The 26,881-nt window shown below is 39.3% G+C and overlaps 1 protein-coding gene across 6 annotated transcripts in view; it reads left to right on the forward strand.

Annotated features, from left to right (window-relative positions):
- Nucleotides 1-26,881, forward strand: part of DNAH6 (dynein axonemal heavy chain 6) — a 342,612-nt gene that overhangs the window by 264,678 nt on the left and 51,053 nt on the right. For all 6 annotated transcript variants that reach the window (XM_058428736.1, XM_058428735.1, XM_058428738.1 and 3 more), the window contains 2 exons: nucleotides 6,225-6,394; nucleotides 23,857-24,047. In XM_058428736.1, the coding sequence (XP_058284719.1) occupies nucleotides 6,225-6,394; nucleotides 23,857-24,047 (361 nt within the window). The remainder of the gene's footprint in view (nucleotides 1-6,224; nucleotides 6,395-23,856; nucleotides 24,048-26,881) is intronic.

Raw genomic sequence — 26,881 nt, forward strand, 5'->3', positions numbered from 1 at the left:
ATATGAGGTTTTGTTGCTGTCATAATGTTGTTAGCTTAGTTGCTTTGTAGTCTTTATTGTATAGTTGCTTTATGGGTTCTGTGGGCTATATGCTTACATGTGCTTTCATGGTAGCAAGCATTATTCTTTTGTTTCCACGTTGAGAACTCCCATAAGCATGTATTGTAGGGCCAGTCTGGTGGTGGAAAATTCCCTTGGTGATTACTTGTTTGGGAAACAGTTTATTTCTCCTTCATTTATGAAGCTTAGCGTGGCAGGATATGAAATTTTTGGCTGACATTTATTTTCTTTAAGAATACTAAAAATGAGCCCCCAATTTCTTCTGACTTATAAGGTTTGTGCTGAAAAGTCTGATGTTAGTCTGATAGGTTTCCCTTTATAAGCAACATGACCCTTTTCTCTAGGTGCCTTTAAAGTTCTTTCTTTCACATGGACTTTGGTTAGTCCTATCCCTCCTATCCATCCCCAAGTGTGTCTTAGGAATGATCATCTTGTGTAGCATCTTATAGGAGTTCTCTGGATTTCTTGTATTTGCGTGTCGACCTCTCTAGCAAGATTGGGGAAATTTTCCTGAATTATATCCTCAAATATGTTTTCCAAGTTGCTTATTCTCTCCTCTTCTCTCTCGTGAATGCCAGTAAGTCATAGGTTTGGTCACTTTACATAATCCCATATTTCTCAAAGGCTTTGTTCATTTTTTTAATTCTTTTTTACTTTTGTCTGACTGGGTCATTTTGACAGATTGGACTTCAAGCTCTGAAAGTCTTTCTTTTGCCTGGTCTAGTCTGTTGTTAAGGCTTCCATTTGTATTTTGAATTTCCTGATGTGAATTTTTCAATTCCAGAACTTATGTTGGTCTCGTTCTTAATATAGCTATGTTGTCTTTCATATCTTCTGTCCTGTTCTTAATATAGCTATGTTGTCTTTCATATCTTGGATCATTTTTCTGGCTTCTTTGTGTGGGATTTCAACTTTCTCCTGAATCTCATTGAGTTTCTTTGCATCATATTCTGAATTCTATATCTGTCATTTCAGACATTTCATTCTGGTTAGGATCCATTGCTTGGGAGCTAGTGGGATCCTTTGGAGGTGATGAAACACTCTGGCTTTTTGTATTGCTGGGGTTCTGCACTGGTTACTCCTCATCTGAGAGAGCTGATACTTCTCTCTTTTTTTTTAAGTTGCTATCATTTGGGTGGGGCTTCTTGTTTATTCATTTTTTCCCTTGGGGGTATGACTGTGATGTATATTGTGTATGATTAATTGGCTTCATTTCTAGGTGCTTTCAGAGTGCCAGCTCTCTGTACAGGTTCCTTGGTTGCAGGTAGGTTCATGCAGTGGCTTTCTCAGAAGTTGCTTGTTGTAGCAATGTAATTTTATTTGGTAGTGTAATTCAGGATGCAGTCTAGTAGATGGTGCTTAAGAGTAAGAACTGATGGGTACAAGCAGGGGTGGAAGCACTAGAGAAGTACAAAAAGCACCTCTGCAGAGCACATTCACCCTCAGTAGGGTGGAGCTGCTGGAGAAGCTTGAGACACAGATTCTTTCAACCTGCGTTCCCCAGGCCCCAAAGTGAAGAGTCACTTCCAAATCCATGACAGGGCGCTGAGAAGAAGGGTGGTGGAGTAAGTGTGACCCCCCACCATGTCCATTCCCAGGCTTTGGTGGTACCACCTTCAGTGGCTGGCACTGCACTCACATTTTCTTTTATCCAAGGGAGTCTTTGGTGGGCTGCACTCTCCCCTCCTTTAGGGACAGTCTGCATCAAGGGTTAGATCTCCAGGGGAGTGGAGTCTGCCTCCCTCCCACTCCTCAGAGCTGGTGGGGCACTGTTCCCCAACTGACCAAGGAAACAAGCTGGGACACCCTGTTATGACCCACGCAGACCAGTTCTACGTTGCAAAGCTGTCTCTGGCTGAAAGTCTTGCCCTCTGGGAAAAACCTCAACTCCAGCAACTCTCCTCCCACTCCAGTCTTGTGATGGGAGAGAGCGTAATTCCACCACCTACTACTAGGGCACTCTCCACACTCACTGCTCAATTCTGCCTGTGGGGACCCTTCTCCCCTTCCAGAACAAGCATTTTAATCTCACCTAAGACCAAAATGCTTGCTGTGGCCACTGCTGCCAGGTTACCAAACAATGGCTCTAACCTCTCAAAATGGTGCCAGCCATGGGCTTGCACCTAGAGAGTGGGGAGCCCCTCTCAGGTGAGCAGCATGGACAAGAAGCTGTGAGGAGTGTGGTCCACTCAAGTCTCAGTCTCATAGCAGCTTGTAGCAAGGCATTGGGCATTGTCCTAGGTATACATAGGAGAGCCTTGGTCCCTTTTCCCTGCTTGGCTGGGTGGCAGCAGCAGCCACATCAGCCCAAACTCAGGCCAAGGATGGGCCACAGCTCAGCACTACATTCTCAAAATGGTGCCTTGGGCCTGAAAACAGGGAGGGCGGATCACTGCCCAGGAAGGCAGCATGATCAAGAAGCTGTGGGGAGTGTGTTTCATTCGCATCTGTCTCACAGCAGCCTGCTACAGAGCTGTGAGTATTGTCCTAGATGTGAGTAGGATGACCTGGTCTCCCTGTTCTTCCTTAGCCAAGCAGAGGCTACAGCCACATCAGCCCAAACTAAGCAAAGCATGGAGCTCAGCCCAGCATTAAATTCTCAAAAGGACACCTTGGGCCTGGGGCTAAAGAGGGTGAGGCACCATTCAGGCAAGCAGCATTAGCAGGAAGCTGTGAGAAGTGTGGTCCACTCATATCTCAGTCTCAACAGCAGCTCATAGCAGGGCAGCAAGTACCCTCTAGGGGGTGTATGAGTGTGCCCGTTCTCCCCTCTCCCTCCCTGGAGCAGCACAGTGGCTGCAGCTGTGTCTGTAAATCCCCAGGATCTGGGTTCTCAAAATGGCACCCAGCTGAGGCTGCACCAGGCTCGGATTCCTGTGGGATTGTGTGTGGGTTCCCTTTCTAGAGAAATGTCTCTGTACAATCTTTAGGCAGTTCCATATGTCAGGCACAAGGCCCTAGTGGGTCAAGGGTTTCTCCTGTAGCCAAGATCATAAAACCCTGTTTTGGAGCTCCAGGGATTTCCCTCTTACTGTTTCCCTGCATCCAGGACCATCTCCCAGCCCAGTCAGTTCCTGGCTGCGCAGGCTAATTTGAACCCTCTCCTTACTTAGTTCTGGTACTTCATGTCTCTTCTCTAATGAATCCAAGCATTCACTCCTAGATTATCTGTTTGAAATGTGAGTATCTGCTTACTATTCTGGCTCTTCTCCATGGAGGCAGCACACAATACCTGCATCTAGTCAGCCATCCTGACCCAAAACCTCAAAATACATCTTCTAATATTAATATTATTACAGCAAGCCTCTCTTAGTCAGTACTCCCACTCTATATATTTCTACACTCTTTACTTTCCATTTTTTGTGTGTCATCATTATGTTTTTGGTGTATCTTAGTCAGATTTTGTTGTTGTTTTGAGGAACATGAAAGTCTTTAACAGAAAAATTTTAATCTGATTATATTTATTATGGCTATTGATTTATTTCAGTTCTTCTTGACTGGGGAAGATTTCCATTTGACAATGTCTGGAGACATTTCTGTTTGCCACAACTGGGGTGGTGCTACTGGCCTCTGGTGGGTAGAGACCAGAGATGCTACTATACATCCTACAGTGCTCAGAACAACCCTCCACAACAAATAACTACAGCATCCAAAATGTCGATATTAGTAAAGTTAAGAAACTCTGATCTGTTTGGACTTCCATTCGTCATCTTTATTTTGGGCATATTTTTCTTGCCAGCTTTTTCTTTGCTTCCTTTTCTCTTCTTTCTTCTTCCTTTCTTTATATCCTTTATTTCTCCTCTCCTTCCTTTCTTCTTCAGTTGCATCATCCACACTCTTTATTTTCCCCTCTACTGATTTGAAATTCTATTTTTATTTTTTGGTAATTACTCTTATACTTCTAATATGAATATTTATTTAACTAAGTGTACCCAGCAAGTGTGGTGGTTTAAAGTCTACATTAACCAGAATTTCTAAGATCCTAATATATTTATTGGATTTCTAAATGAAGACTGGGGGAAAAAAAGCTGTTCAATAAATGCATTAACTTACTGAAAAGTGCATTCCCCTCTAGTCTTTTGTCCCCTCCCTAGTAAAAATTGTTGCTATATTATGCACCAGTTAAATGAGACAGCTAGAGGTAGAGACAGAACACAAAAAGAAAAATACTCATAGAAGAAACCCAGAGATGGACAGTTAGGGACAGACCCAAAGCAGAAAGGCTAGATGGAGCCTCATCTACACAGAGGCAAAGGAAGAGGGAAGGTGTGGAGGTTGAAAAGCAAGGTAGTTGTAGGGACAACTCATAATTTTTTGATAAAAAGCACCATGTGTTATCCATGTCTTTGAGACTAAAATTGCAACAATTTAAAAAAACTTTCCTGTTTTTATGTGTTAGATTTCAAGGTTTATTCCAGAAATGCTACAGACTTACGAAGGTTTGTGCATAGTTTGATAGGATGGCTGGTATTCTAAAAGTGAGCTTTAGATATTTGCAAGTGATGTTTAATTCCATTGTCAATCTTACCTTCAGAAACTTCCTAATTGCCTTAATCTTTTGTCTTTCATGATTTCTAAGTGCTTCATGTCCTATTAATTGGGGGTTATTTAAAATATGCATTATTAAGCCAAGTGCGGTGGCTCACGCCCGTAATCCTAGCACTTTTGGAGGCTGAGGCAGGTGGATTGCCCGAGCTCCGGAGTTGGAGACCAGCCTGGCCAACATGGTGAAACCCCATCTTTACTAAAATACAAAAAAATTAGCCTGGTGTGGTGTTGTGCACCTGTAGTCCCAGCTATTCGGGAGGCTGAGGCTGGAGAATTGCTTGAACCTGGGAGGCAAAAGTTGCAGTGAGCCGAGAACACACCACTGCACTCTTGCCTGGGCAACAGAGCAAGACTCTGTCTCCAAATGAATAAATAAATAATGCATTATTAGATACCATCTTCTAATGCATATTTTATGCATTATTTTCTCCCATCATTACCTGGAGTCCTAATGATTACACAGTAAATAATGAGAACCTCACTGGAAAAGGAGTCCTTTTGCAATACATAGTTCTGCTACCTGGTCTTCAGAATAATGCAAACACCTTTAACTAAAGAGTATTGTGGCATGGTATGCTTTGTGGTCTCATACCTTGTAATTGTCTATATTCCATATATAAATTATAAATCTTGGAAAGATGAACACTACCCCAAGGCCATGGTCAGAAATGTCACTGAATTTTTGTGTCACTAGCTTTCTGATTGCTATGATTAAGCCCCCAGAGGAGAGCCCCTGCAGACAAGCTAGAGAAAGTTGTTTTCTAGCCTGAAATGCAAGCCAACAATTGTGCCTAATGGCCAACCCAAGAAACCTGTTTCCTCCCTGGAGAACACACTAGTTATTTTGGCTTTCTGAAAGGTTTATACCATATGCATTCTGTACCTACAGAAATGTCAGTGCGAATTCTTAGTACATGTTATAACCATTGTAAGAACTAACTATGATCCTAACTTTCATACAAGATACAAATCCATTTCTTATATTCTATAGCCAGGGAGCAGGGGATGATGTATCATTTATTAGGGCATAATGTAAATATGTCAACGTATTCAGCTATTATTTATAGTGTTCAAATTACATATGCCAGAATTTTCAGTTTACTTCATTTATCATAGACTGATTTTATCTTTTTTCTTGCTTTTTCTTCTACCTCTAACAGTGATTATTTGACATATTTTTATGCTATTTTCTGGCACACCTGGGTTCATTTTATTGTGTTTTTATTATGGATTTATTTTTATTAATATAAGAACCTACTTTGTCCCATTTAATTGTTTGCTTTGAATTCCAGTTAACTCAATATTACCCTTATCACTTCAATCTTATTTTTGCTCACATTTGCTTAAGTATCTCTATGCATCCTTTTATTTTTAACCTTCCTAATATTTTGTTTTGTTTTTGTTTTTTGTAAGTGGTTTGCTGCTATTTTCTTATTACATTTTTAATTCTTTACTTTTTGATTAGGTTGGGTAGCAGGGGAGACTGATGTATTTACAGTATACTAGTGGTTAAAACTGATAGTAAATACAGAGATATTTTTAAATTACCAAACATTATTTAATTTCAAAGCCAAAACAAATCTAATTAAATTATCTTCTTTAAATTGTATTTCCAGGATCTTTTGAGACTTATATTAACCCACAGGAATGGGAAGGCTATTCTAAAATGAAACACGAAGAGAAACACATGAGACAGGAAAAGGAGGCCGCACGCCAGGATCCGTGGAGTGCAGGATTGAGTTCTTTCCATAAGCTAATTCTTATTAAATGTTTTAAAGAAGAAAAGGTAGGGCATTTTTTTAATTAAAGGACTGTGTTACAATTATTTCTACTAAAGCTCACTAGCCAGTTATGATTTATAAATGTATTTGAGAGTAACAATGGCCAAGTTTGGGAGATGACTCAAAAAAATGAAACATGGGCCGAGCACTGTGGCTCACGCCTGTAATCCCAGCACTTTGGGAGGACGAGGCGGGTGATCACGAGGTCAGGAGATTGAGACCATCCTGGCTAACACGGTGAAACCCCGTCTCTACTAAAAATACAAAAAAAAATTAGCCGGGCATGGTGGCGAGCGCCTGTAGTCCCAGCTACACGGGAGGCTGAGGCAGGAGAATGGCATGAACCCAGGAGGCAGAGCTTGCAGTGAGCCAAGATCGCGCCACTGTACTCCAGCCTGGGCGACAGAGTGAGACTCCGTCTCAAAAAAAAAAAAAAAAAAAAAAGAGAGAAAAGAAACATGGTTCTGTGTTATTACTAGAACATAATGTTTTATATAGAGAATTATGAAAGAGAGCCAGCCAGGGCCATGGTTATCCCTTCCCTGGTGTGTGCCATTAGAGTACTGTGCTCTCTGTTGAAGGGATGGGGTCTGTTGGGAAGCTTTAGAAGGGAAATAATGGGCCCTTCAGATCTTGACAACAATGGAGAGGAGACATTTGAAGGGTACAAAGCCATAGTTACCAGGACCTGTTTGAAGATGAAAGAAATTATGGCAGTCTGAATTAAGACAGAGGTAGTAGAGAGATGAAGGGGAGCATGGAGATGAGGCAACTGATATGGCCCCCAGTTTCTGTTTGCATGCCAAAGGGGATAGTTGTGCCAACAACTAAGCAAATGTGAAAGGAGTAATATGTGAGAGAAAGATGCTGTTGATTCTACAGCTATCAGAGTGGATAGCAGTTTGAAAGTCAGCTCATATGGAAGTAGGAAACTGTAGAGAGATATATGAATTAGAAATAGAGATTTGGGAATCAGCATTCAGTTGGAAAGTAAAACTGTGGGAGTTGTTAGGATCGTAGAGGAATAAGACAGAATAAGAGGAAAGATGGGCAAAAATGAAGCTCTGATTACCACCAACTTTTAAAAGGCAGAGAGAAAGGATAAGGAGCCCATAAGAAGAAATAGCAGAGGGTCAGGAAAAACACTAGGAGAAAAAAAGTGTCATGGAAGCCAAGGAGGTGCAAGTTTCAACACAGCACAAGTTATCAACAGAATGAATGAAGCATTCAGGACAGTTCCAGTTTCTATGCATTTAGATATAATTCCTAATTTTATTGTTAATAAGAGTATAATATTATCTGCTAAGGATTTGATTGGTGAGTTTCAGGAAGCATTAGAGGAAAATGGAGATTGTTCCTTTGGGAAAAGGGAGAAAAAACTAACTGGAAAAGATGAAAGCATATTTGGGAGGTGTTGATGCTATGTTGTAGGATTTTCTGCTATCTCTGTGTGTTAGTCTGCTTTGCATTGCTATAAAGGAATGCCTGAGGCTGGGTAATTTATAAAGAAAGGAGGTTTATTTGGCTCACAGTTCTGCAGGCTGTGCAAGCATGACACCAGCATTTTCTTGGCTTCTGGTGAGGCTTCAGGAAGCTTTTACATATGGTGAAAGGCAAAGGGGGAGCAGGCACATCACACGGTGAGAGAGGAAGCAAGAAAGAGGGGAGGGAGACACCAGACTGTTTTAAACGTCTATCTCTTATGTGAGCTACTAGAGCAAGAATTCACTCATTTCTATGGAGAGAGCACCAAGCAATTTATGAGGGATCCACCTCCATAACTCAAACACCTCCCACTAGGCCCTACCTTCAATATTGGGGATCACATTTCAACATGAGATTTGGAGGGGACAAACATCCAAACTATATTATTCCACTCCTGGCCCCCAAACTCTCATGTCCTTCTCATATTACAAAATACAATCATGCCTTCCCAACAGTCCTCAAAAGCCTTAACTCATCCCAGTGCTAACTCAAAGTTTCAAAGTCCAATATCTCATCTAAGACCCAAGGCAAGTTCCTTCCACTTATGAACCCATGAGATCAAAAACAAGTTATTTACCTCCAAGACACAATGGTGGTTTGGGCATTGGGTAAACATTCCTATTCCAAAAGGGAGAAATCAGCCAAAAGGAAAGGGCAACCGGCTCCATGCAAGTCTGAAACCCAGTAGGGAAGACACTAAATCTTAAAGCTCCAGAATAATCCTTGACACCATGTCCTGCATCCTGAGCACACTGGTGCAAAGTGTGGGCTCCCAAGGCCTTAGTAAGCCCTGTCTCCATGGCCTTTTGGGCAGCTGTCCATGTTGACTGCCCTACTGGGTTGTAGTTGAATGCTTATGGCTTTCCCAGACTGAGGGTGCGCACTGCCAGTATCTCTACCATTCTCACAGCTCCACTAGGCAACACCCCAGTAGGGACTCTGTGTGGGGCTCTAACCCCACATTTTCCCTTGGCACTACTCTAGTAGGGTCTCTCTATGGGGATCCCACCCCTACAGCAGGCTTCTTCCTGGGCACCCAGGCTTTCCAATACATCTGAAATCTAGGTGGAAGCTGCCAAGCCTCCTTCACTCTTGCATTCTGCCCAGCTGCAGACTTAACATCACATGGAAGCCACCAAGGCTTATGAATTGTGCCCTCCAGAGTAGCAGCCCAAGCTGTGCCTGGAGCCCTCTGAGCCAAGGGTAGAGTTGGAGATATTGGGATTTGGGGAGCAGCTTCCATAGGTGGCTCAGGACAGCGACGCCCAAGGCTTGTCTACTGAAACTATTCTTGCCTCCCAGGGCTCTGGACCTACAATGGAAGGGACTACCTGGAAGATTTCTGAAATGCCTTTGAAGTCTTTTTTCCCCTTGCCTTGAATGGTAGCACCTGGCTCCAATTTAGTCATGCAAATCTCTCTAGCAAGTGGTTGTTCTGCAGGCCTCTTAGAATCCTCTCCTGAAAATGCTCTTTCCTTCCCTACCACGTAAGCAGGCTACAAATTTTCCAAATTTTTACCCTCAATTTCCCTTTTAATTATAAGTCGCAACTTTAAGTCATTTCTTTCCTTCCATATCTGATTGTAGGCTGTTAGAAGGAGCTATGGCACTTATTGACCACTTTGTGGTGAAAAAATTAGATTATGAAAAATTTGAAATTTCTTCCACCAGATAACCTAGGTCATCACTCTTAAATTCAACCTTCCACAAACCTCTAGCGCATGGACACAATACAGCCAAGTCCTTTGCTAAGGCATAACAAGGGTGGCCTTTGTTCCAGTTCCCAGAAAGTTCCTTATTTCCATCTGAGACTTCATCAGCCTGGCTTTCACTGCTCATATTTCTGTCAGCATTTGGTCACAACTTAGACAGTCTCTAAGAAGTCCCAAACTTTCCCTCATGTTCCTGTCTTCTGAGCCCTCCAAACTCTTCCAGCCTCTTCTCATTACTCAGTTCAAAGCTGCTTCCACATTTTCTGGTACCTTTGTAGCAATGCCCCATTCCTCAGTACCAATTTTCTGTACTGGTCCATTTTGCATTGCTATTTAGAAATACCTGAGGCTGGATAATTTATAAAGAAAGGAAGTCCATTGGGCTCACAGTTCTGCAAGCTGTACAAGTATGGCAGCAACATCTTCTTGGCTTCTGGTGAGGCCTCAGGAAGCTTTTACATATGGTGAAAGGCAAAGGGGGAGCAAACATGTCACATGGTGTGAGATAGAGCAAGAAAGAGGGGAGAGAGGCACCAGATTCTTTTAAACAACTAGCTCTTATATGAACTAATAGAGTGAGAACTCACTTATTTCTGTGGGGAGAGCACCAAGCCATTCATGAGGGATCCACCTCCATGACCCAAACACCTCCCATTAGGCCCCACCTCCAATATTGGGAATCACATTTCAACATGAGATTTGGAGGGGACAAATATTCAAACTATGTCACTCTGTAGGAACACAGAAAATAAGTTATGTGGTTGACCTTAAATACAGTTGATTATAATAAAAGAATAGAGAATGCAAGACCATTGAGAGTGTTGATAAGAGTAGTTATAGGAAAAAGGAGAGATATAGAAAGGGCTTATAGATTGGAAGAAAAGGAACAACAAGTAGGTAGAAATTTCTTTGAGAAGTGATGTAGTTAGACTAGGGATGTGGCACAACTGGAAGGATGGGAGAGGTTATAATCAAAATTGAGCTTAAAATTTCTAATGGAGAACAGTTCCAAGTGATGACAATGTTCTGAGGTTGACCATGGGTGTGGGTGACTGTGAAAGAGATAAGAGGATGTGCACTGGAGTTAGAGGCCAAGGAACTGCAAGATTAGGCTGGTGGATGTCCACATGAACCCTGAACCTGGGTTGTGTCACCTCATATGGTGCCTGGGATGCAGTAGATAAATCAGTAACACTTTGTTCAATGGAACAAACATGTAATAGAAAGGAAGGCTGGCTTTGATGCAGGTGGAAAGTCTCCAGTGAATATGGACAATAGCTACCAGGTTGAATGGTGGAAACATGAGAGGATGACTAGATGCCATAAGTCAAAAAAAGGAATTTTCAAAATAAAGACATTGAAGCTAGAAAATTATAGACTATGAAAATTTTTACAAGACATAAAATCTAATTTCTTTAACAACACATTTGGTTTGTTTGTTTTTCAAAGGTAAATAGGAGACGATGAAGTTTATAGATTAGAAGAGACTTAGAAGACAAAATAATCTCTATGTATAAGCTTTATTTAGATCCTAACTTAACATACTAAATATACATAATTACATACTGTTAAATATACACAATAACATACTATTATTTAAACATATGCTCACGTACATTTATAATTTATTCAGGGAAATGTGAACACTACATATTTGATAATATTAAGGAATTATTGTTAATTTTTTAGATGTAATTGTGGTACTGTGATTATGGTTTTCTTGTTTGTTTGTTTCGTTGGTTTGGTGTTTTTTGGGGGGGGGTGCGGGGATGGAGTCTCTCTCTGTTGCCTGGGCTGGAGTGCAGTGGTATGATCTGCACTCACTGCAACCTCTGCTCAAAGGATCCTCCCACTTCAGCCTCCCAAGTAGCTGGGACCACAGACATGTACCACCACGCCCAGCTAATTTTTGTATTCTTTTTGTAGAAATGGGGTTTCGCCATGTTACCCAGGCTGGTCTTGAACTCCTGAGCTCAGGTATTCCTCCCACCTTGGCCTCCCAAAGTGCTGGGATTACAGGTGTGAGCCACCATGCCTGGCCTATGTGGTTATACTTTTTTAAAGAGTCTCTGTCTTGTAGAAACATATTGAATTACTAAAGGATAAGATCATATGATGCATTAGATTTACTTTAAAATAATCCTAGAGGCTGAGGGAGTGGGTAGGGGCGTTAATCAAATAAGATTGTCCTTGTACTAAAAAATGTTGAAGGTGGGTGAAGCATCAATTTCACTATTCTCTCATTTTATATGTACTTGAAATTTTCCATAGTAAAAAGATATTTTGACTCTTAGTCACATCCTTAAACACCTAAACTCTCTTGCAACATGTATAGGATAGCTGTCCACATGTGACCAAAGCTACAAACAGTAGACACTGTCATACCAAATTCACAGAGGTTTCATCGAAAATTCTTATCAATGCCGTCAACCAAAAACCTTACCCAGGTTATAATACCAAACAATTGGTAGCATATATTCACAAATCAACACTAATCAAAACCCAGATTAGGTTTCAGAAATTAAGAGCTAGACACCCATTCCAGAGAAGACAGGAACCTGGATCAGCCAAGACCAAGGACAGTATCACCTGAAGAAAAGATTCAAGTATGACAGTGTGGTCCCAGCTACACCTCCTACCAATTAGAGCCCTCATCAAAGCATTTAGGAACAATCCTTACCCTGCTATTGATGCCAAAGAACAACTTGCTAAAGAAATTGGGGCTCAAGAGTGAAGAATCCAAATTCCATTTCAAAACTGAAGATCTAGATTCCCTGACTAGAGAAAAAGAGTATGTAAAGAAGCCTTAGAACTAAGACAAGACTAGAAACAAGACGTCTGTGATGAGAGAGTTCAGGGTAACCAAACTGTTGTTTCCAGGTCTGTTCACAAACGGAGGTTATTGGGCGTCCAGTGCCTCTATATGGTGCAATCAACTGCTCTATTGGAAGAAGGAGGATAGTCCAGCAAAACGGCTTCTGTGGGAAACTGTAGTTTTACACGAAAACCAAGCCTTCTTCATAAATAGTGTGTTTAGACCTAAAGATAAAATTTCATTTCAAAAACTCTTAGTAAGCCACATGGTATAAGCTCATTAGAACTGCAACAGGAAATAGAATGCTTGTCATCCCAATAACTCTTTCTTTGGCATCAATAGCATCAACTTCTCAGAAAAGGTTATTAGGAATTTGAACTAGAAAGAGAAAAAAAACTACCATAATTCAGAGATGAATAAAGCTTGCTTGATAGAGAATAATTCATCACCACAGAATGAAGCTAAGACAAGTTCTCTATACCAGTGTTCTCAAATTTTGGTGTCCATCAGAATCATTTGGGGGTCTTGTTAAAACAGACTCCTGGGGCCCATCCCCCAGTTTCTGATTCAGTAGGTCTGGGCTAAAGACCAAGAACCTGCATTTCTAAGAAGTTACCACGTGATGCTAATGCTGGGATTTTGCAAACATACTTTGAGAACCACTGTTTTAAGGTGATTAAATATACATAAGGAGAAACTGTTTTCAAAGCTATCAGAGAGATGAGGTCATACATCGTTCCCTGAAGCATCTTGGTTTCCAAGGCTAAATCCACTGGAAACTCAAGTGTTGGCAGGACTGGTGTTTCAATCCAGGTTTCCTCCACTTCACAAAGAAGGCAGTTTCTGTGACAGCTGGTTTTCTCCGTTGAAAACCATAGAGAAACCAGAATTTTGATGAATCTCACTTAGAGCAACAATTGCAAGCTTTTCCCAATTTGGTAAACCCCAGATGTATGAACGCAGTGTTAAGTCCTTGTTGTTAATTCTGCCGTGTACTGACTATTTATTTAAGCAGAATATCCCATGGAAGAAAATTCCCCAAAAGAGTCTCGTTGATGCTTGGCACAACTGCTTGCTAAGTAAGAAAGATATCTATGTCATACAGATTAAGCAAGAGTTACTTGAAAATGTTAAAAATGCCACGTTAGCTGTCACAGACATACTCTTTGATCATGTGTAGTAACAACATTTTTAACAACTTTATTGAGGGATAATTTACTTATTATACAATTCACCCATTTAAGATATTCACTTCAATGGCATTTAAGATCTTCACAGAGTTGCGCAACCGTCACAATTTAGAACATTTTAATTACCCCCCGAAAAAACGCCATACCCATAGCCATCATCCCCCAGTGCCATCATCACCAACACTAGTCTACTTCTGTCTCTACAGATTTGCCTATTCTGTTTTTTTGTGTCTCGTCCTTTCACTTAACATAATATTTTAAAGATTCGTCTCTGCTGTATCAAGTGTCTGTACTTCATTCCCTTTTATTGCAAATAATATACTATTGCATGGATATGCCACATTTTATATATTCATTCTCAGTTGATGAACATTTATGTTGTTTCCACTTTCTGACTATTATGACTAATGCTGCCATAAACATTTGTGTACAAGTTTTTGTGTGGACATGGGTTTTAATTTCTCTTATGTATTTACTTAGTGAAATTGCTGCATTATATGGTATGTTTAACTTTTCGATGAACTGCCAGACTGTTTTCCTAAAAGGCTGTATCATTTTACATTCCCACCATCAGTGTTTGAGGGTTCCAATTTCTCCACACCCTGACAACATTTATTGTTATCTTTTTTATTATAGCCATCCTAGTGGGTGTGAGATGGTACCTTATGGCTTTGATTTGCATTTCCCTAACGATAATTAGCATCTTTTCTTGTGCTTCTTGGCTATTTGTGGAACTGTCTATTCAGATTCTTTACCATTTTAAACTGGATTGTCTTTTTATCATGCAGTTGTAAAAGGGTTTTTTAAATATCCTAGCTACAAGTTTCTTATCAGATACTTGATTTGCAAGAATGTTCTCCCATCCTATGGGCTGTCTTTTCACTTTCTTGGTAGTGTCCTTTTGAAGCACAAAAGCTTTTAATTTTGATGATGTCCAGTTTATCTATTTTTTTTCTTCTGTTGCTTGTGCTTTTGGTGTCACAACTAAGAAACCATTGCCTAATCCAATGTCATAAACATTTACACCTATGTTTTCTTCTGAGAATTTACCCAGCACTTTGGGAGGCCGAGGCAGGCTGATCACCTGAGGTCAGGAGTTCGAGACCAGCCTGACCAACATGGAGAAACCCCGTCTCTACTAAAAATACAAAATTAGCCAGGTGTGGTGGTGCATGCCTGTAATCCCAGCTACTCAGGAGGCTGAGGCAGGAGATTGGCTTGAACCCAGGAGGCAGAGGTTGTGGTGAGCCAAGATCGCACCATTGCACTCCAGCCTGGGCAATAGGAGCGAAACTCTGTTAAAAAAAAAAAAAAAAGACATAGTTTTGGCTCTTACATTTAGGTCTTTGATACATTTTTAGTTAATTTGTTTTTTTTTTTTTTTTTTTTGAGACATAGTCTCGCTGTGTCACCAGACCAGAGTGCAGTGGCACGGTCTCAGCTCACTGCAACCTCCACCTCCCAGGTTCAAGTGATTCTCCTGCCTCAGCCTCCCAAGTAGCTGGGACTACAGGTGTGTGCCACCGCGCCCAGCTAATTTTTGTATTTTTAGTAGATGGGGTTTCATCATGTTGGCCAGAATGATCTCCATCTCTTGACCTCGTGATTCACCTGTGTTGGCCTCCCAAAGTGCTGGGATTATAGGCACGAGCTACCACGCCTGGCCTTGAGTTAATTTTTGTGTATGGTGTGAAGTGTGATGTAGGAGTCCAACATTCTTTTTTTTCTTTTCTTTTCTTTTTGACAGAGTTTTGCTCTTATCACCCAGGCTGGAGTGCAATGGCACGATCTCAGCTCACTGCAACCTCCGCCTCCTGGGTTCAAGCAATTCTCCTGCCTCAGCTTCCCAAGTAGCTGGGATTACAAGTGCCCACCACCACGCCTGGCTAATCTTTTTGTATTTTTAGTAGAGACAGGTTTCACCATGTTGTCCAGGCTGGTCTCGAACTCCTGACCTCAGATGATCCACCAGTCTGGGCCTCCCAAAGTGCTGGGATTACAGGCCTGAGCCACCATGCCTGGCCCCAACTTCATTCTTTTGCATGTGGCTACCAGTTGTCACAGCATCGTTTGTTGAAAGACTATTCCTTACCCGCTGAATGATTCTGGCAGCCTTGCTGAAAATCAGTTGACTACAATTGTGAGAGTTTATTTCTGAATTCTCAATTTTATTCCATTAGCCTATATGTCTATCTTTATTCCAATATCACACCGTCTTGATTACTGCAGCTTTGAAGAACGTTTTACAATCCAGTAGCATGACTCCTCCAACTTTGTTTTCCTTTTTCAAGATCGTTTTCGCTATTCCAGGTCCCTTGAACTTTCATATGAGTTTTAGAATGAGCTTGTCAGTTCCTGAAAAGAAGCCAGCCAAGATTTTGATAAGAATGGCATTGAACCTGAAGATCAATTTGGGGAATATTAACATCTTAACAACATTAAGTCATCTGATCTATGAACATGTGGTGCTTTTCCACTTATTTGGATCTTCTTTAACTTTATCCAACAGTATTTCATAGTTCTCAGAGAAGAAGTTTTATACTTCTTTTGTTAAACTTATTTTTAAGTAATCTATTCTTTCTGATACTATTCTAAATTGAATTGCTTTCTTAATTTTTGCTATGATTTAAATGTGTTCCCCAAATTTCCTTTATTAGAAACTTAATCCCCAATACAGCAGTGTTAAGCAGTGATTAGATCATGAGGACTCTGAGCTCATGAAGGGTTAGAGACGTTGTCATATGAGTGATTTAGTTATCACAAGAGTGGCCTTGTTATAAAAGCAAGTTTGGGCCTCTCTTGCTGTCTTGCTGTCTTGCCCTGTCTTACCTTTCTGCCCTCCACCATGGGATGAGGCAGTATAGAGGCCCTTGTCAGATACCATATCATGCTCTTGGACTTCCAGCCTCCAGAACCATAAGCCAAATAAATGTATTTTCTTTATAAATTACCCAGTCTCAAGTATTCTATTATAGCAGCACAAAACGGACTAAAACCATTTTCTCCTTTCTCATTACTGCTGTACAGAAATACAGTTGATTTTTGTAGATTTTTGTATCCTGCAACCTTGCCAAACTTGTTTATTGGTTCTAATAGTTTTTTAGTGAGTTCCCTAGTGTTTTTTATGTACAAAATCATGTCACCTTCAAATAAAGATAAATTTAGTTCATCTTTTCCAATCTATATGCTTTTATTTTTCTTGCTTAATTGCCCTAGATAGAACCTACAACACAATGTTGAATAGATGTTATAAGAGCAGATCCTTGCCTTGTTCCTGATCTTAGAAGAAAAGCATTCAGTCTTTAATCATTAAGTGTGATGTTAGCTGTCAGCTTTTCATAGATATCTTATATGGTTTGGCTGTGTCCCCACCAAAATCTCATCTTGAATTCTCGTGTTGTTGGAGGGACCCAGTGGGAGGTAATTGAATCATGGGAGCAAATCTTTCCCGTGCTGTTCTCGTGATAGTGAATAAGTCTCATGAGATCTGATTGTTTTAAAAAGAGGAGTTCCCCTGCACAAGCATTCTCTCTTTGCCTGCTGCCATCCATGTAAGGCATGACTTGCTCCTCCTTGCCTTCTGCCATGATTGTGAGGCTTCCCCAGCCACGTGGAATTGTAAGTCCAATTAAACTTCTCTCTTTTGTAAATTGCCCAGTCTCAGGTATGTCTTTATAAACAGCGTGAAAATGGACTAATACACCATCCCTTATCAGGTTGAGGAAGTTCTCTTCTATATTCCTAGTATGTGGAGTGTTTCTCTCAAGAATTTTTTAAGCCACTATTTGGATCAAGTGAAGGAAGACATAGAAAAATTAAATAAATCGTGGAAGACTAATATTGAACTTGAGAAAGAAAGTTTATCTTGATGGATTTTTGCTGATAATACTGCTATAAGAGTATGCAGTAATTATTACCCATTTAAATTTTGAGTTACTGTAATTCTCATAACCTGTTTAATGACCTATCCATTAGCCTTCTACAAGGAAAAATACACTTCCTTATTCCACTTAACATTTTCTTATTTTTTCTTTAGGTCTCAGAAACTTGAGTATGATGCTAAGAAGTGTAAGGACAAGGGTTCTATTATAATGCACAATTTCAGTAGGTCACTCAGGGTCCCGATAAGTCACCTAATACACTACAGCTTTAATGAGATTTGTCACTAGTGAAGGATGAGCAGGGAATCCTTATTCCCAAATATTTAAACTTATCTTCTCATCCAAAGAAAACACAGAACCATGCCCTTTCTCTGGGCAGGGAATTCCCAGTCACAGAGAATTTTTCAGTGGTGAATTTGTGCACTCACCCATCAATACCTTCAAAAAAGTATTCCCCTGAAGCCAGGAATTGCTTTTGGAAATGTCAGATGGCTTCTGATGGAAGGGATAAACTGAAAAACGCTCTGAGGGCTTCAGCCAGAGACTGTGTGAAGGATCAAGCAGCAAAGCTAAAAAGAGGGTTTTAAGCAAAACATAATAGAGTCACATATATCATAATGGGAAATTTAATTTTATAAAAAAGAGAGAGGATCTCCTAGCAAAGAACTTGGTGATAAAGAGAGAAGAGATTGAATATTCTCTAATGATCCCATAATCCAGACATGGGATTTTGCAGAGGGTGATTTTTAAGAAATGCCTGTATATCTAGGCCTTATAGATTATAAGTAATCTAAGCCATTTCCACAGCAAATTCTTGCCATTACTGCCATCAAGATCTCCATGAGAATAGGACAGAAAAATATCCAAAAGAGGCACAGGGAGAAGTTGATCAGTTCCAGCCATGTGATATGAAGAAGTCCTTGAGAACCAAGCAGGTCAGTGTCGCTATCTAGGAACCTGCAGCAGCACAGTACAGTGGAGCACAGAGAGAAAGACCTCAGCATAACTACAGAGTTAAGTCCACTGCAAGTCCACTGTAGGATGGCAAGACTTTCTTGGGTAGAGTGGGATCTGATAAGGACTTTGAAAGTCAGGAAATGTATATACAGACTGCACAAAATCTAAAGCTGAAGAACTGATCAGAAATGTCAAGCCAGGAAATCTTCCATACTCCTGCCATCTCAGCATGTTGCCAGTCATAAGGAAACACTCTATTCAGGCCATTATGCCAGTGATGGTTTCAACATCAGGAAGCAGGCCTGGTTCATTTATACTGACTGGAATAACTAAAATCAAAGAAGTGAGTAACTAAGATAGGAGTTACTATGTTATCTTTTGTATGAACAAGATCTTTAATACACTATTGTAAACAGCAGAGAACTCTAAACCACCTAATATGAAAGTGGGGAGAACCATTTAGCAATGATAGTGAGATACAACCCTTGGGCTGGCATGAATACATAACTCACTTCTATGGTACAGCCCCTTCTTCCACCTGAGAATCATTCACCTTCCACCTTCCTGGAGAGACAACTAGCACTGGGACAAATCAAAGGACAGGAAACCGCATGCTAATTCTGCAGGAATCCTCTTCATAGCTTTAACTGATGCATCTCCTTTCTGTATTTTATGTACTTAACCATGTTCTTGGATATATGTATTGGGTGACTAGTGCCCAAATGAGGGTATGTTTTATGCACATTTATTTTCTGCATATTTAAAATGTCTCATAAAGAAAATTAGTTCACACACATGAGAAATTGCACGTTACATATGCTTGTAACAAACGAGTAGCTTGTGTTAAAGCCACTGAGAACCAAGATCACTATGTAATATTAATGACAGTTTGTTCTGTTTGTGAGAAAAATATTTCTCCAACTTTTTAAGTTCAAAAGCATTTCATGAGTGTGTTACCATTTTGGTATTTAAATAGCAACCCCAAGAAATAAGTTATTGGTGTTTTGTATATTGTAACTCATTGTAAACTCTTGGATCACTTTTTAGCAAAGTAAAAAGCAAATGGTTTATATAATCAAGGCCTTTTGAAATAAAAACGATAAAAGAAGTTGTTCCAAAAATAGAGAAGGAGGGAATTCTCTCTAACACATTCTGTAAGGCCAGTATTATCCTGACACCAAAACCAGATAAGGACACAACAAAAAAAGAAAACTATAGACCAATATCCCTGATAAATATAGACTCAAAAGTTCCCAACAAAATACTAGCAAACCTAATTCAATGGTACATCAAAAAGATAATATAAAGATAATATCTAAAAGATAATATCAAGTGGGTTTTATCCAGGGATGCAAGGATGATTTAACATATGCAAATCAATAAATATGATACATCACATAAACAGATTTGAGGACAAAAATCATATGATCATCTCAATAGATTCAGAAAAGCGTTTGATAAAATTCAGCACCCCTTCATGATAAAAACCCTCAACAAATTAGGCATAGAAGGAACATATCTCAAAATAACAAAGCCCATATAAGATAACCTCACAGCCAACATTATACTGAATGAGGAAAAGTTGAAAACATTTCCTCAAAAATCTGGAGAAAAACAAGGATGCCCACTTTTACCACCTCTCTTCATCATAGTGCTAGAGTCCTAGCCAGAGCAATCAAGCAAGAGAAAGAAGTAAAAGGCATACAGTTTGGAAAAGATGAAGTCAAATTATTCCTGTTTATTAATGATACAGTATAGTATGATATATCCAAAAAATAAAATTTAAAACTTCACCTAAAACTCTTAAATTTGATAAATGCTTTTAGAAGGTTGCAGAATACAAAATCAACATATGAAAATCAGTAGCATTTCTATATACTGATAATGATCTCGCTGAGAACGAAATTAAGAAGGCAAACCCATTTAGAATAGCTACCAAAAAAAAAAAAAAATACCTGGCCGGGAGCAGTGGCTCATACCTGTAATCCTAGCACTTTGGGAGGCCAAGATGGGTGGATTGCCTGAGCTCAGGAGTTCGAGACCAGCCTTGGCAACATGGCAAAATCCCATTTCTACTAAAAATACAAAAAATTACCTGGGTGTGGTGGTGCTTGCCTGTAATCCCAGCTACGTGGGAGGCTGAGGCTGGAAAACTGCTTGAACCCAGGAGGCGGAGGTTGTAGTGACCCAAGATTGTGCCACTGCACTCCAGCCTGGGTGACAGAGCAAAACTCTGTCTCAAAAAACAAACAAACAACAACAAAAAAAAAAAAAACCAATACCTAGGAATATATTTAACCAAGGATGTGAAAGATCTCTACAAAGAAAACTACAAAACACTGAAGAAATTGTGAATGACAGAAATAAATGGAAAAACATCCCATGCCCATGGATAAGAAGAACTACTATCAATAAAATGACCATACTGTCCAAAGCAATCCATAGATTCAATGTAAACCCTATAAAATACCAACATCACTTTTCATGGAATTAGAAAAAGCAATCCTAAAATTATATGGAACCAAAAAGACCCCAAATAGCCAATGCAAAAAGAAAAGCAAAAAGAAAAAAGCTGGAAGCAACACACTATCTGACATCAAATTATATTACAAGGCTATAGTAATCAAAACAGCATGGCACTGTTATAAAAATAGATACATAGATCAATGGAACAGAGTAGAAAACCCAGAAATAAAGCCACATATTTGCAGCCAACCGATCTTTGGCAAAGTCAACAAGAACATACAATAGGAAAAGACAAATGGTGGTGGGAAAATTGGATTGCCATTTGCAGAAGAATGAAACTGGACACCTATCTCTCACTGTATACAAAAACCAACTAAAGGTGAATTAAAGACTTAAAAATAAGATCTGAAACTATAAAAATACTAGAAGAAAACGAAGGGAAACTCTTCTTGACATTGGTCTAGGCAACGAATGAATAACTAAGACATCAAAAGCACAGGCAACAAAAAATAGGCAAATGGGACTTAATCTAAGAAGCTTCTGCTCAGCAAAAGAAGTAATCAGCAGAATAAATGAATAACCTGCAGAATGGGAGAAAATACTTGCAAACTGTGCATCTGACAGGTGACTAATATCCACAATACACAAGGAACTCAACAATAACAAAGAAAAGAGATAATCCAATTAAAAAATGGACAAAGGACATAAATAGACACTTTTCAAAAGACATACAAATGGCTAACAGGTATATGAAAAATACTCAACATCATTAATCATCAGAGAAATGCAAACTAAAACCACAATGAGATATTATCATACCCCAGTCAAAATAGCTATTACTAAAAACTAAAAAAATAACAAATGTCAGTGAAGATGCAGAGAAAAGGGAATACACATTCCCACTCTTGGTGGAATGTAAACTAGTGCAACCTCCATGGAAAACAGTATAAAAAAAATTTTTTTGAGACATGATCTCACTCTGTCACCCAGGCTGGATTGCAATGGCACAATCACAGCTCACTGCAACCTCAAACTTCTGGGCTCAAAGAATTCACCTGCCTCGACCTCCTGAAGTGCTGGGATTACAGGCATGAGCCACCATGCCTGGCAGAGATTTCTCAAAGAAGTAAAAAGAACTATCATTTGATCCAGCAGTCTCACTACTAGGTATCTACCCAAAGGAAAGGAATCAATATATCAAAAAGATAATTGCACTCATAAGTTTCTCACAACACTGTTCACAGTAGCAAAGACATGGAATCGACCTGCATGTCCATCAATGGATGATTGGCTAAAGAAAATGTGGTACATATACACAATTGAATACTATATTCAACCATAAAAAAAATATAAAATCATGTCTCTTGCAGCAACATAGATGGAACTGGAGACCACTGTCTTAATTGAAACAAGTAAGACACAGAAAGCCAAATATCACATGTCCTCACTCATAAGGGAGAGCTAAATATTATGTACACATGAATGTAGAGAAAGGGATGATAAACAATGGAGACTCAGAGGGGTGAGAAGGTGGGAAGGGGATGGATGATTTAAAAAATTACTTAATGAGCACAGTGTACATTATTCAGGTGATGGAAACCCTAAAAGCTGTGACTCAACCACTAACGCAGTCTATGTGTGTGACAAAATTACACTTTTACCCCATAAATTTATACAGAAAAGAGTGTCCACCTGAAAAAAAAATATAAAGAAATCGATGCTGGAAAGATGAAGTGAATTATACTTAGCCACACAGTGACACAACTAGAATTAGAACTAAGCCCCAAACCTGACGGCCCTATTTCATGGCTGTTCCTTCTAGACCCTGACATCTTTATAGTTAGTACCATAATACATCCTCACTTAAAGAAACAGGCATGTGAACACCATCTTTTCCCAAGTTGGCCACAGAAGGGTGTGATCCAAGGCCATGGCCCTAGACCAGGTTGGGACACCTCCCTGCCCAACAGCATTACATACACACACACACACATACACACACACACACACACACACACACACACAGTAAGGCTTGTTTGGACAGAATGGTGTTGATAGCTAGTGGAGGGCAAAAGGGAGGGCTGCTGTTAGCAGTTATGCAGGATGTCCACTGAATAACCCATGGAGGAGCCATTCACTTTGTAGATATTGTAGGCTGTGTATTTATTATGACAACTTTCTGGCACATTAAAAGTCCCTTGAAGAGGAGACACCTTTTTCTATCTCATACGAAGGCTCCATATGGGTTGGGGAGGGGCAAGGCCGGCAAGAACAGGAGAGGGGTAGGTAGGGTAGGGTAGGGTAGGATCAGTGAAAGAACCAAATTGATGTAGGAAATGGCCAGGACTGGGCGTAATCATCAAGGCTGAGGTTGGTTCCAGAGAAGAGTCAGAAGAGGCTGGTGAGTGAATGAGATGAAGAAAGGGAGACAATAAATGGAGCCAGTTTTCTGAAAAGTTGGCTTGTGAGTGCTTGGAAAGAAATGAAATAGTGGCTGCAAAAGTAGCTGCCATCAAGGGAAGATCTTTGTTTCGGTTCTATTTTTAAGGATGGAATATAGTAATGCTTAATTGTATGATGATAGGAATATCCAGGAAACAGAGATCAATAATGCAGGAAGAGGCAATAGAGGGGCTGAAAGTAAAGTCCACAAGAATGTGAAACAGGACAGAAGAAGCAAGGAAGGGGAGACAGCAGCTTCATAAATAGAGTGAATGTTGAGGGGCTTCCCTCTTACCTAGTATTTCATCTTGCTTGTGAGTCATGAGAACCATAGCTGTCCACAGATATTTGGTGAACAAATCCACCAAATAATATCTATAAAAAGATGTATACCCAATCAAGACAGAATAAGTACAAAAACACAGGGCACCATCCTCTGAGGAGCTGAAGGAGAAAATTAGGATAAAATTATGAAGGATCCTCATTCAACATACTTTTTTTCTTCTTTTCAACTTTCAGGTGGTTTTTGCTCTTACAGACTTTGTGATAGAAAATCTTGGAAAACAGTTTATAGAGACACCACCTGTGGACCTGGCTACCGTGTATCAAGACATGTCATGCAACACTCCCCTGGTATTCATCTTAAGCACAGGCTCAGATCCCATGGGTGCATTTCAGAGGTTTGCCCGGGAAAGTGGATATTCAGAACGGTAAGGTCATGTTGTGCAGTTTTAATAATGCATATGCATATGAACATCTCTTTGTTAAAATTTGCCTTTGTTCTTCCCCTTGTAGAGCATAAATTCTTACATCCAGGTATCTCTTACTACATAAATTTAAGATATGTTAATAGTTAGCTATTGTTAAAACAGGGTCAAAAGTCATAAAAGTAGCTGTAAATTTTATTTAAGCAAAGGAGAAATTGCTTAAAATATTAAAGTTTAATAATCTAGTGGAATAATTGTTGAAATTTGTTTGGTATTTAACACAGGATTTTAACATAACCAAAAAGGTACTGCAGTTTACTCTCTATAATCAAATGTACAAAAAAGGAGCTCTTCATGTTCTATTATTAGTCTCATCTTTCTCATGAGTCTTCACTCTTCTGGGTAATAGGGATAAGGGGGATATTTAAACTTGCCCATTTACATTATTTTCTTCTGATTTAAATGTCTCCTTTACAGTAAGCTGATTCGGGTTTTTTTTAATGAAAGTTCAGTCTTCCTGACTCTTCTTTCTATCCCTAATCCTCTCCAAGATGTTATCCAGGTGGGTAAAAAAGTACACAGGACCACACAATGGCACAGGAGAATAGGGGTCTCAGATCCACAAGGTAGCCTCCAGCTCTGATGGGTTCCTTCATGGAGTGGCTGGTCTGGCCTGGTCCCTGGACTGGGAATTAAGGATGGATTCCATTTCTTCATTTGGAGTTCATGTTCTGTATTAGTCAGAAGTCTCCAGAGAAATAGAACTGATAGGACATGTGTGTGTGTGTGTGTGTGTGTGTGTGTATGAAGTTGCAAGATTTGCAGTCAACAACTGGAAATTCAGCACAGCTGATGTGTAGTTCCAGTCTGAGTCCAAAAGCCTGAGAGCCAGGAGAGCTGATGGTATAAGTACCAGTCCAAAGCTCAGCAGGCTTGAGACACAAGAAGAGCCAATGTTTCAGTCTGAGTCTAAAGGCCAGAAAAAAACCGATGTTCCTGCTTAATAGTCAGGCAGGAGAAGTTATCTCTTATTCAGCCTTTTTATTCTATTCAGTTCTTCAATTGATTAGCTAAGTCCCACTCACTTAGCTTAGGAAGGGCAATTTGCTTTACTCCATCTATTAATTGAAATGCTAATCTCACCCAGAAACACCCTTACAGACATACCTAGAATAATGTTTGACCAAATATGTAAGTATCTCATGCCTCAGACAAGTTGACACATAAAATTAATCATCAAATGATCCTAAACATTTGCCTTTGGTTCTGAAATCTCAACAAAGTATTACTACAGACTTATTAAGAGTTTCTGTGAATCGGTAAGAAAAAGGAAACAACCCAAAAGGAATAAAGACAAAAAATACAAACAGAATTATCAGAAAAGGAAAACTAAATGCCCAATAAGCATATGAAAATATGTCCAACCTTACTAGTAATTCGGAAACAACAAATTAAAACCGTGAAAAGATGCCATTTCACACCTATCCAACTGGCAAAATGGTGACAAAGATATGGAGCTATGGAAACAATTTCTATTGCAAGGGGAGTAAAAAATAAGCAAAAATTATTTGGCAGTATAAAAGTCAAAGAGGGCATCTTCAATAGCTCAACAATTCACTACTGAATTTGCATCATAGAGAAAAAATCAATCATATTTGTATAAGAAGCCACATTCAAGTCCTCTTTTTTATAATTTCAACTCTTAGACTTATGTGGTATTTCATTTTCTGTTCCTGCATTTATTCATTTAAGACAATGGCCTCCCACTGCATCCATGTTGCTGCAAAGAACATATTATTCTTTTTTATGACTGCATAGCATTCCATGGTGTATATATACATTTTCTTTATCCAATCCACTGTTGATGAGTACCTACCTAGGTTGATTCCATATCGTTGCTACTGAGAATAGTGTCAAGAACATTTACAGAAACATTGTTTGTAATAATAAAAGTTGGAAATAACCTAAATTTCCATCTAGAAAATGAGTATATAAATTAATATATTCATAAAATGTAATATAATACACTATGGCCATGAAAATGAATAAACTAGAATAATAATGTCTATCAATATGACTATGTCACACAAACTAACATTGAGCAAAAATGTTACATTTCAGAAGAATTTAAATATTCAAGAAGTAGAATAAAATATGTAAAATTATTAAACAAGCAAATAATTGCATGTATTATTTAGGAATTCGTATTTTTTTAAAAAGCGTAAAGAAAGGTAGAGAAATTATATGAAATCCAGAATAGAAGTGACCTTGGGAGTGGAGGTAGGTAATAAGAGAGAAGTAAACAAGGAGAGGCAGACTGCAGGCTCAGATCATGTAGATAATGTTTTATTTCTTAAGCTGGGTTGTGGATACATGAATATGCATTGTATTAACTTCATCACTTTTGTGACTCGACTATTTCATAATAATTTTTAAAGTAAAGGTAGAATTCAGGATGACAATTAGAAAATTAGGAAGGTTATTAATCAGTAGCTAATGAGTGCTAATTTCTTGATATATTCAGGAGGAAAAAAGAAGTATAGAATCACTATATTCCCTTAGGAAAATTCGTGGTTTCATGTATGTGTTAAAATTTTAGGGGAAAAGACTAAAAGGATAAATGATTTGTAGTTTCCAAACAAGCAGAGGAGAAAAAGGATATACAGTCGAATATTTCCATCCAAAAGCAGATAGGAATAAAGAAAATCAAAAATGAAGTACAGTAAACCAAAAAGTCAAACTAAAGAGTAGAAATTAATGCAAATACCTAAATAGGTATAAATATCTCACCTTAGAACAAATAAAAGTGATCAGGTTAGATTTCAAAAACAATTTTT

Source organism: Hylobates moloch, unplaced genomic scaffold (genome assembly GCF_009828535.3).
Source record: "Hylobates moloch isolate HMO894 unplaced genomic scaffold, HMol_V3 SCAFFOLD_15, whole genome shotgun sequence".
Taxonomy (NCBI): domain Eukaryota; kingdom Metazoa; phylum Chordata; class Mammalia; order Primates; family Hylobatidae; genus Hylobates; species Hylobates moloch.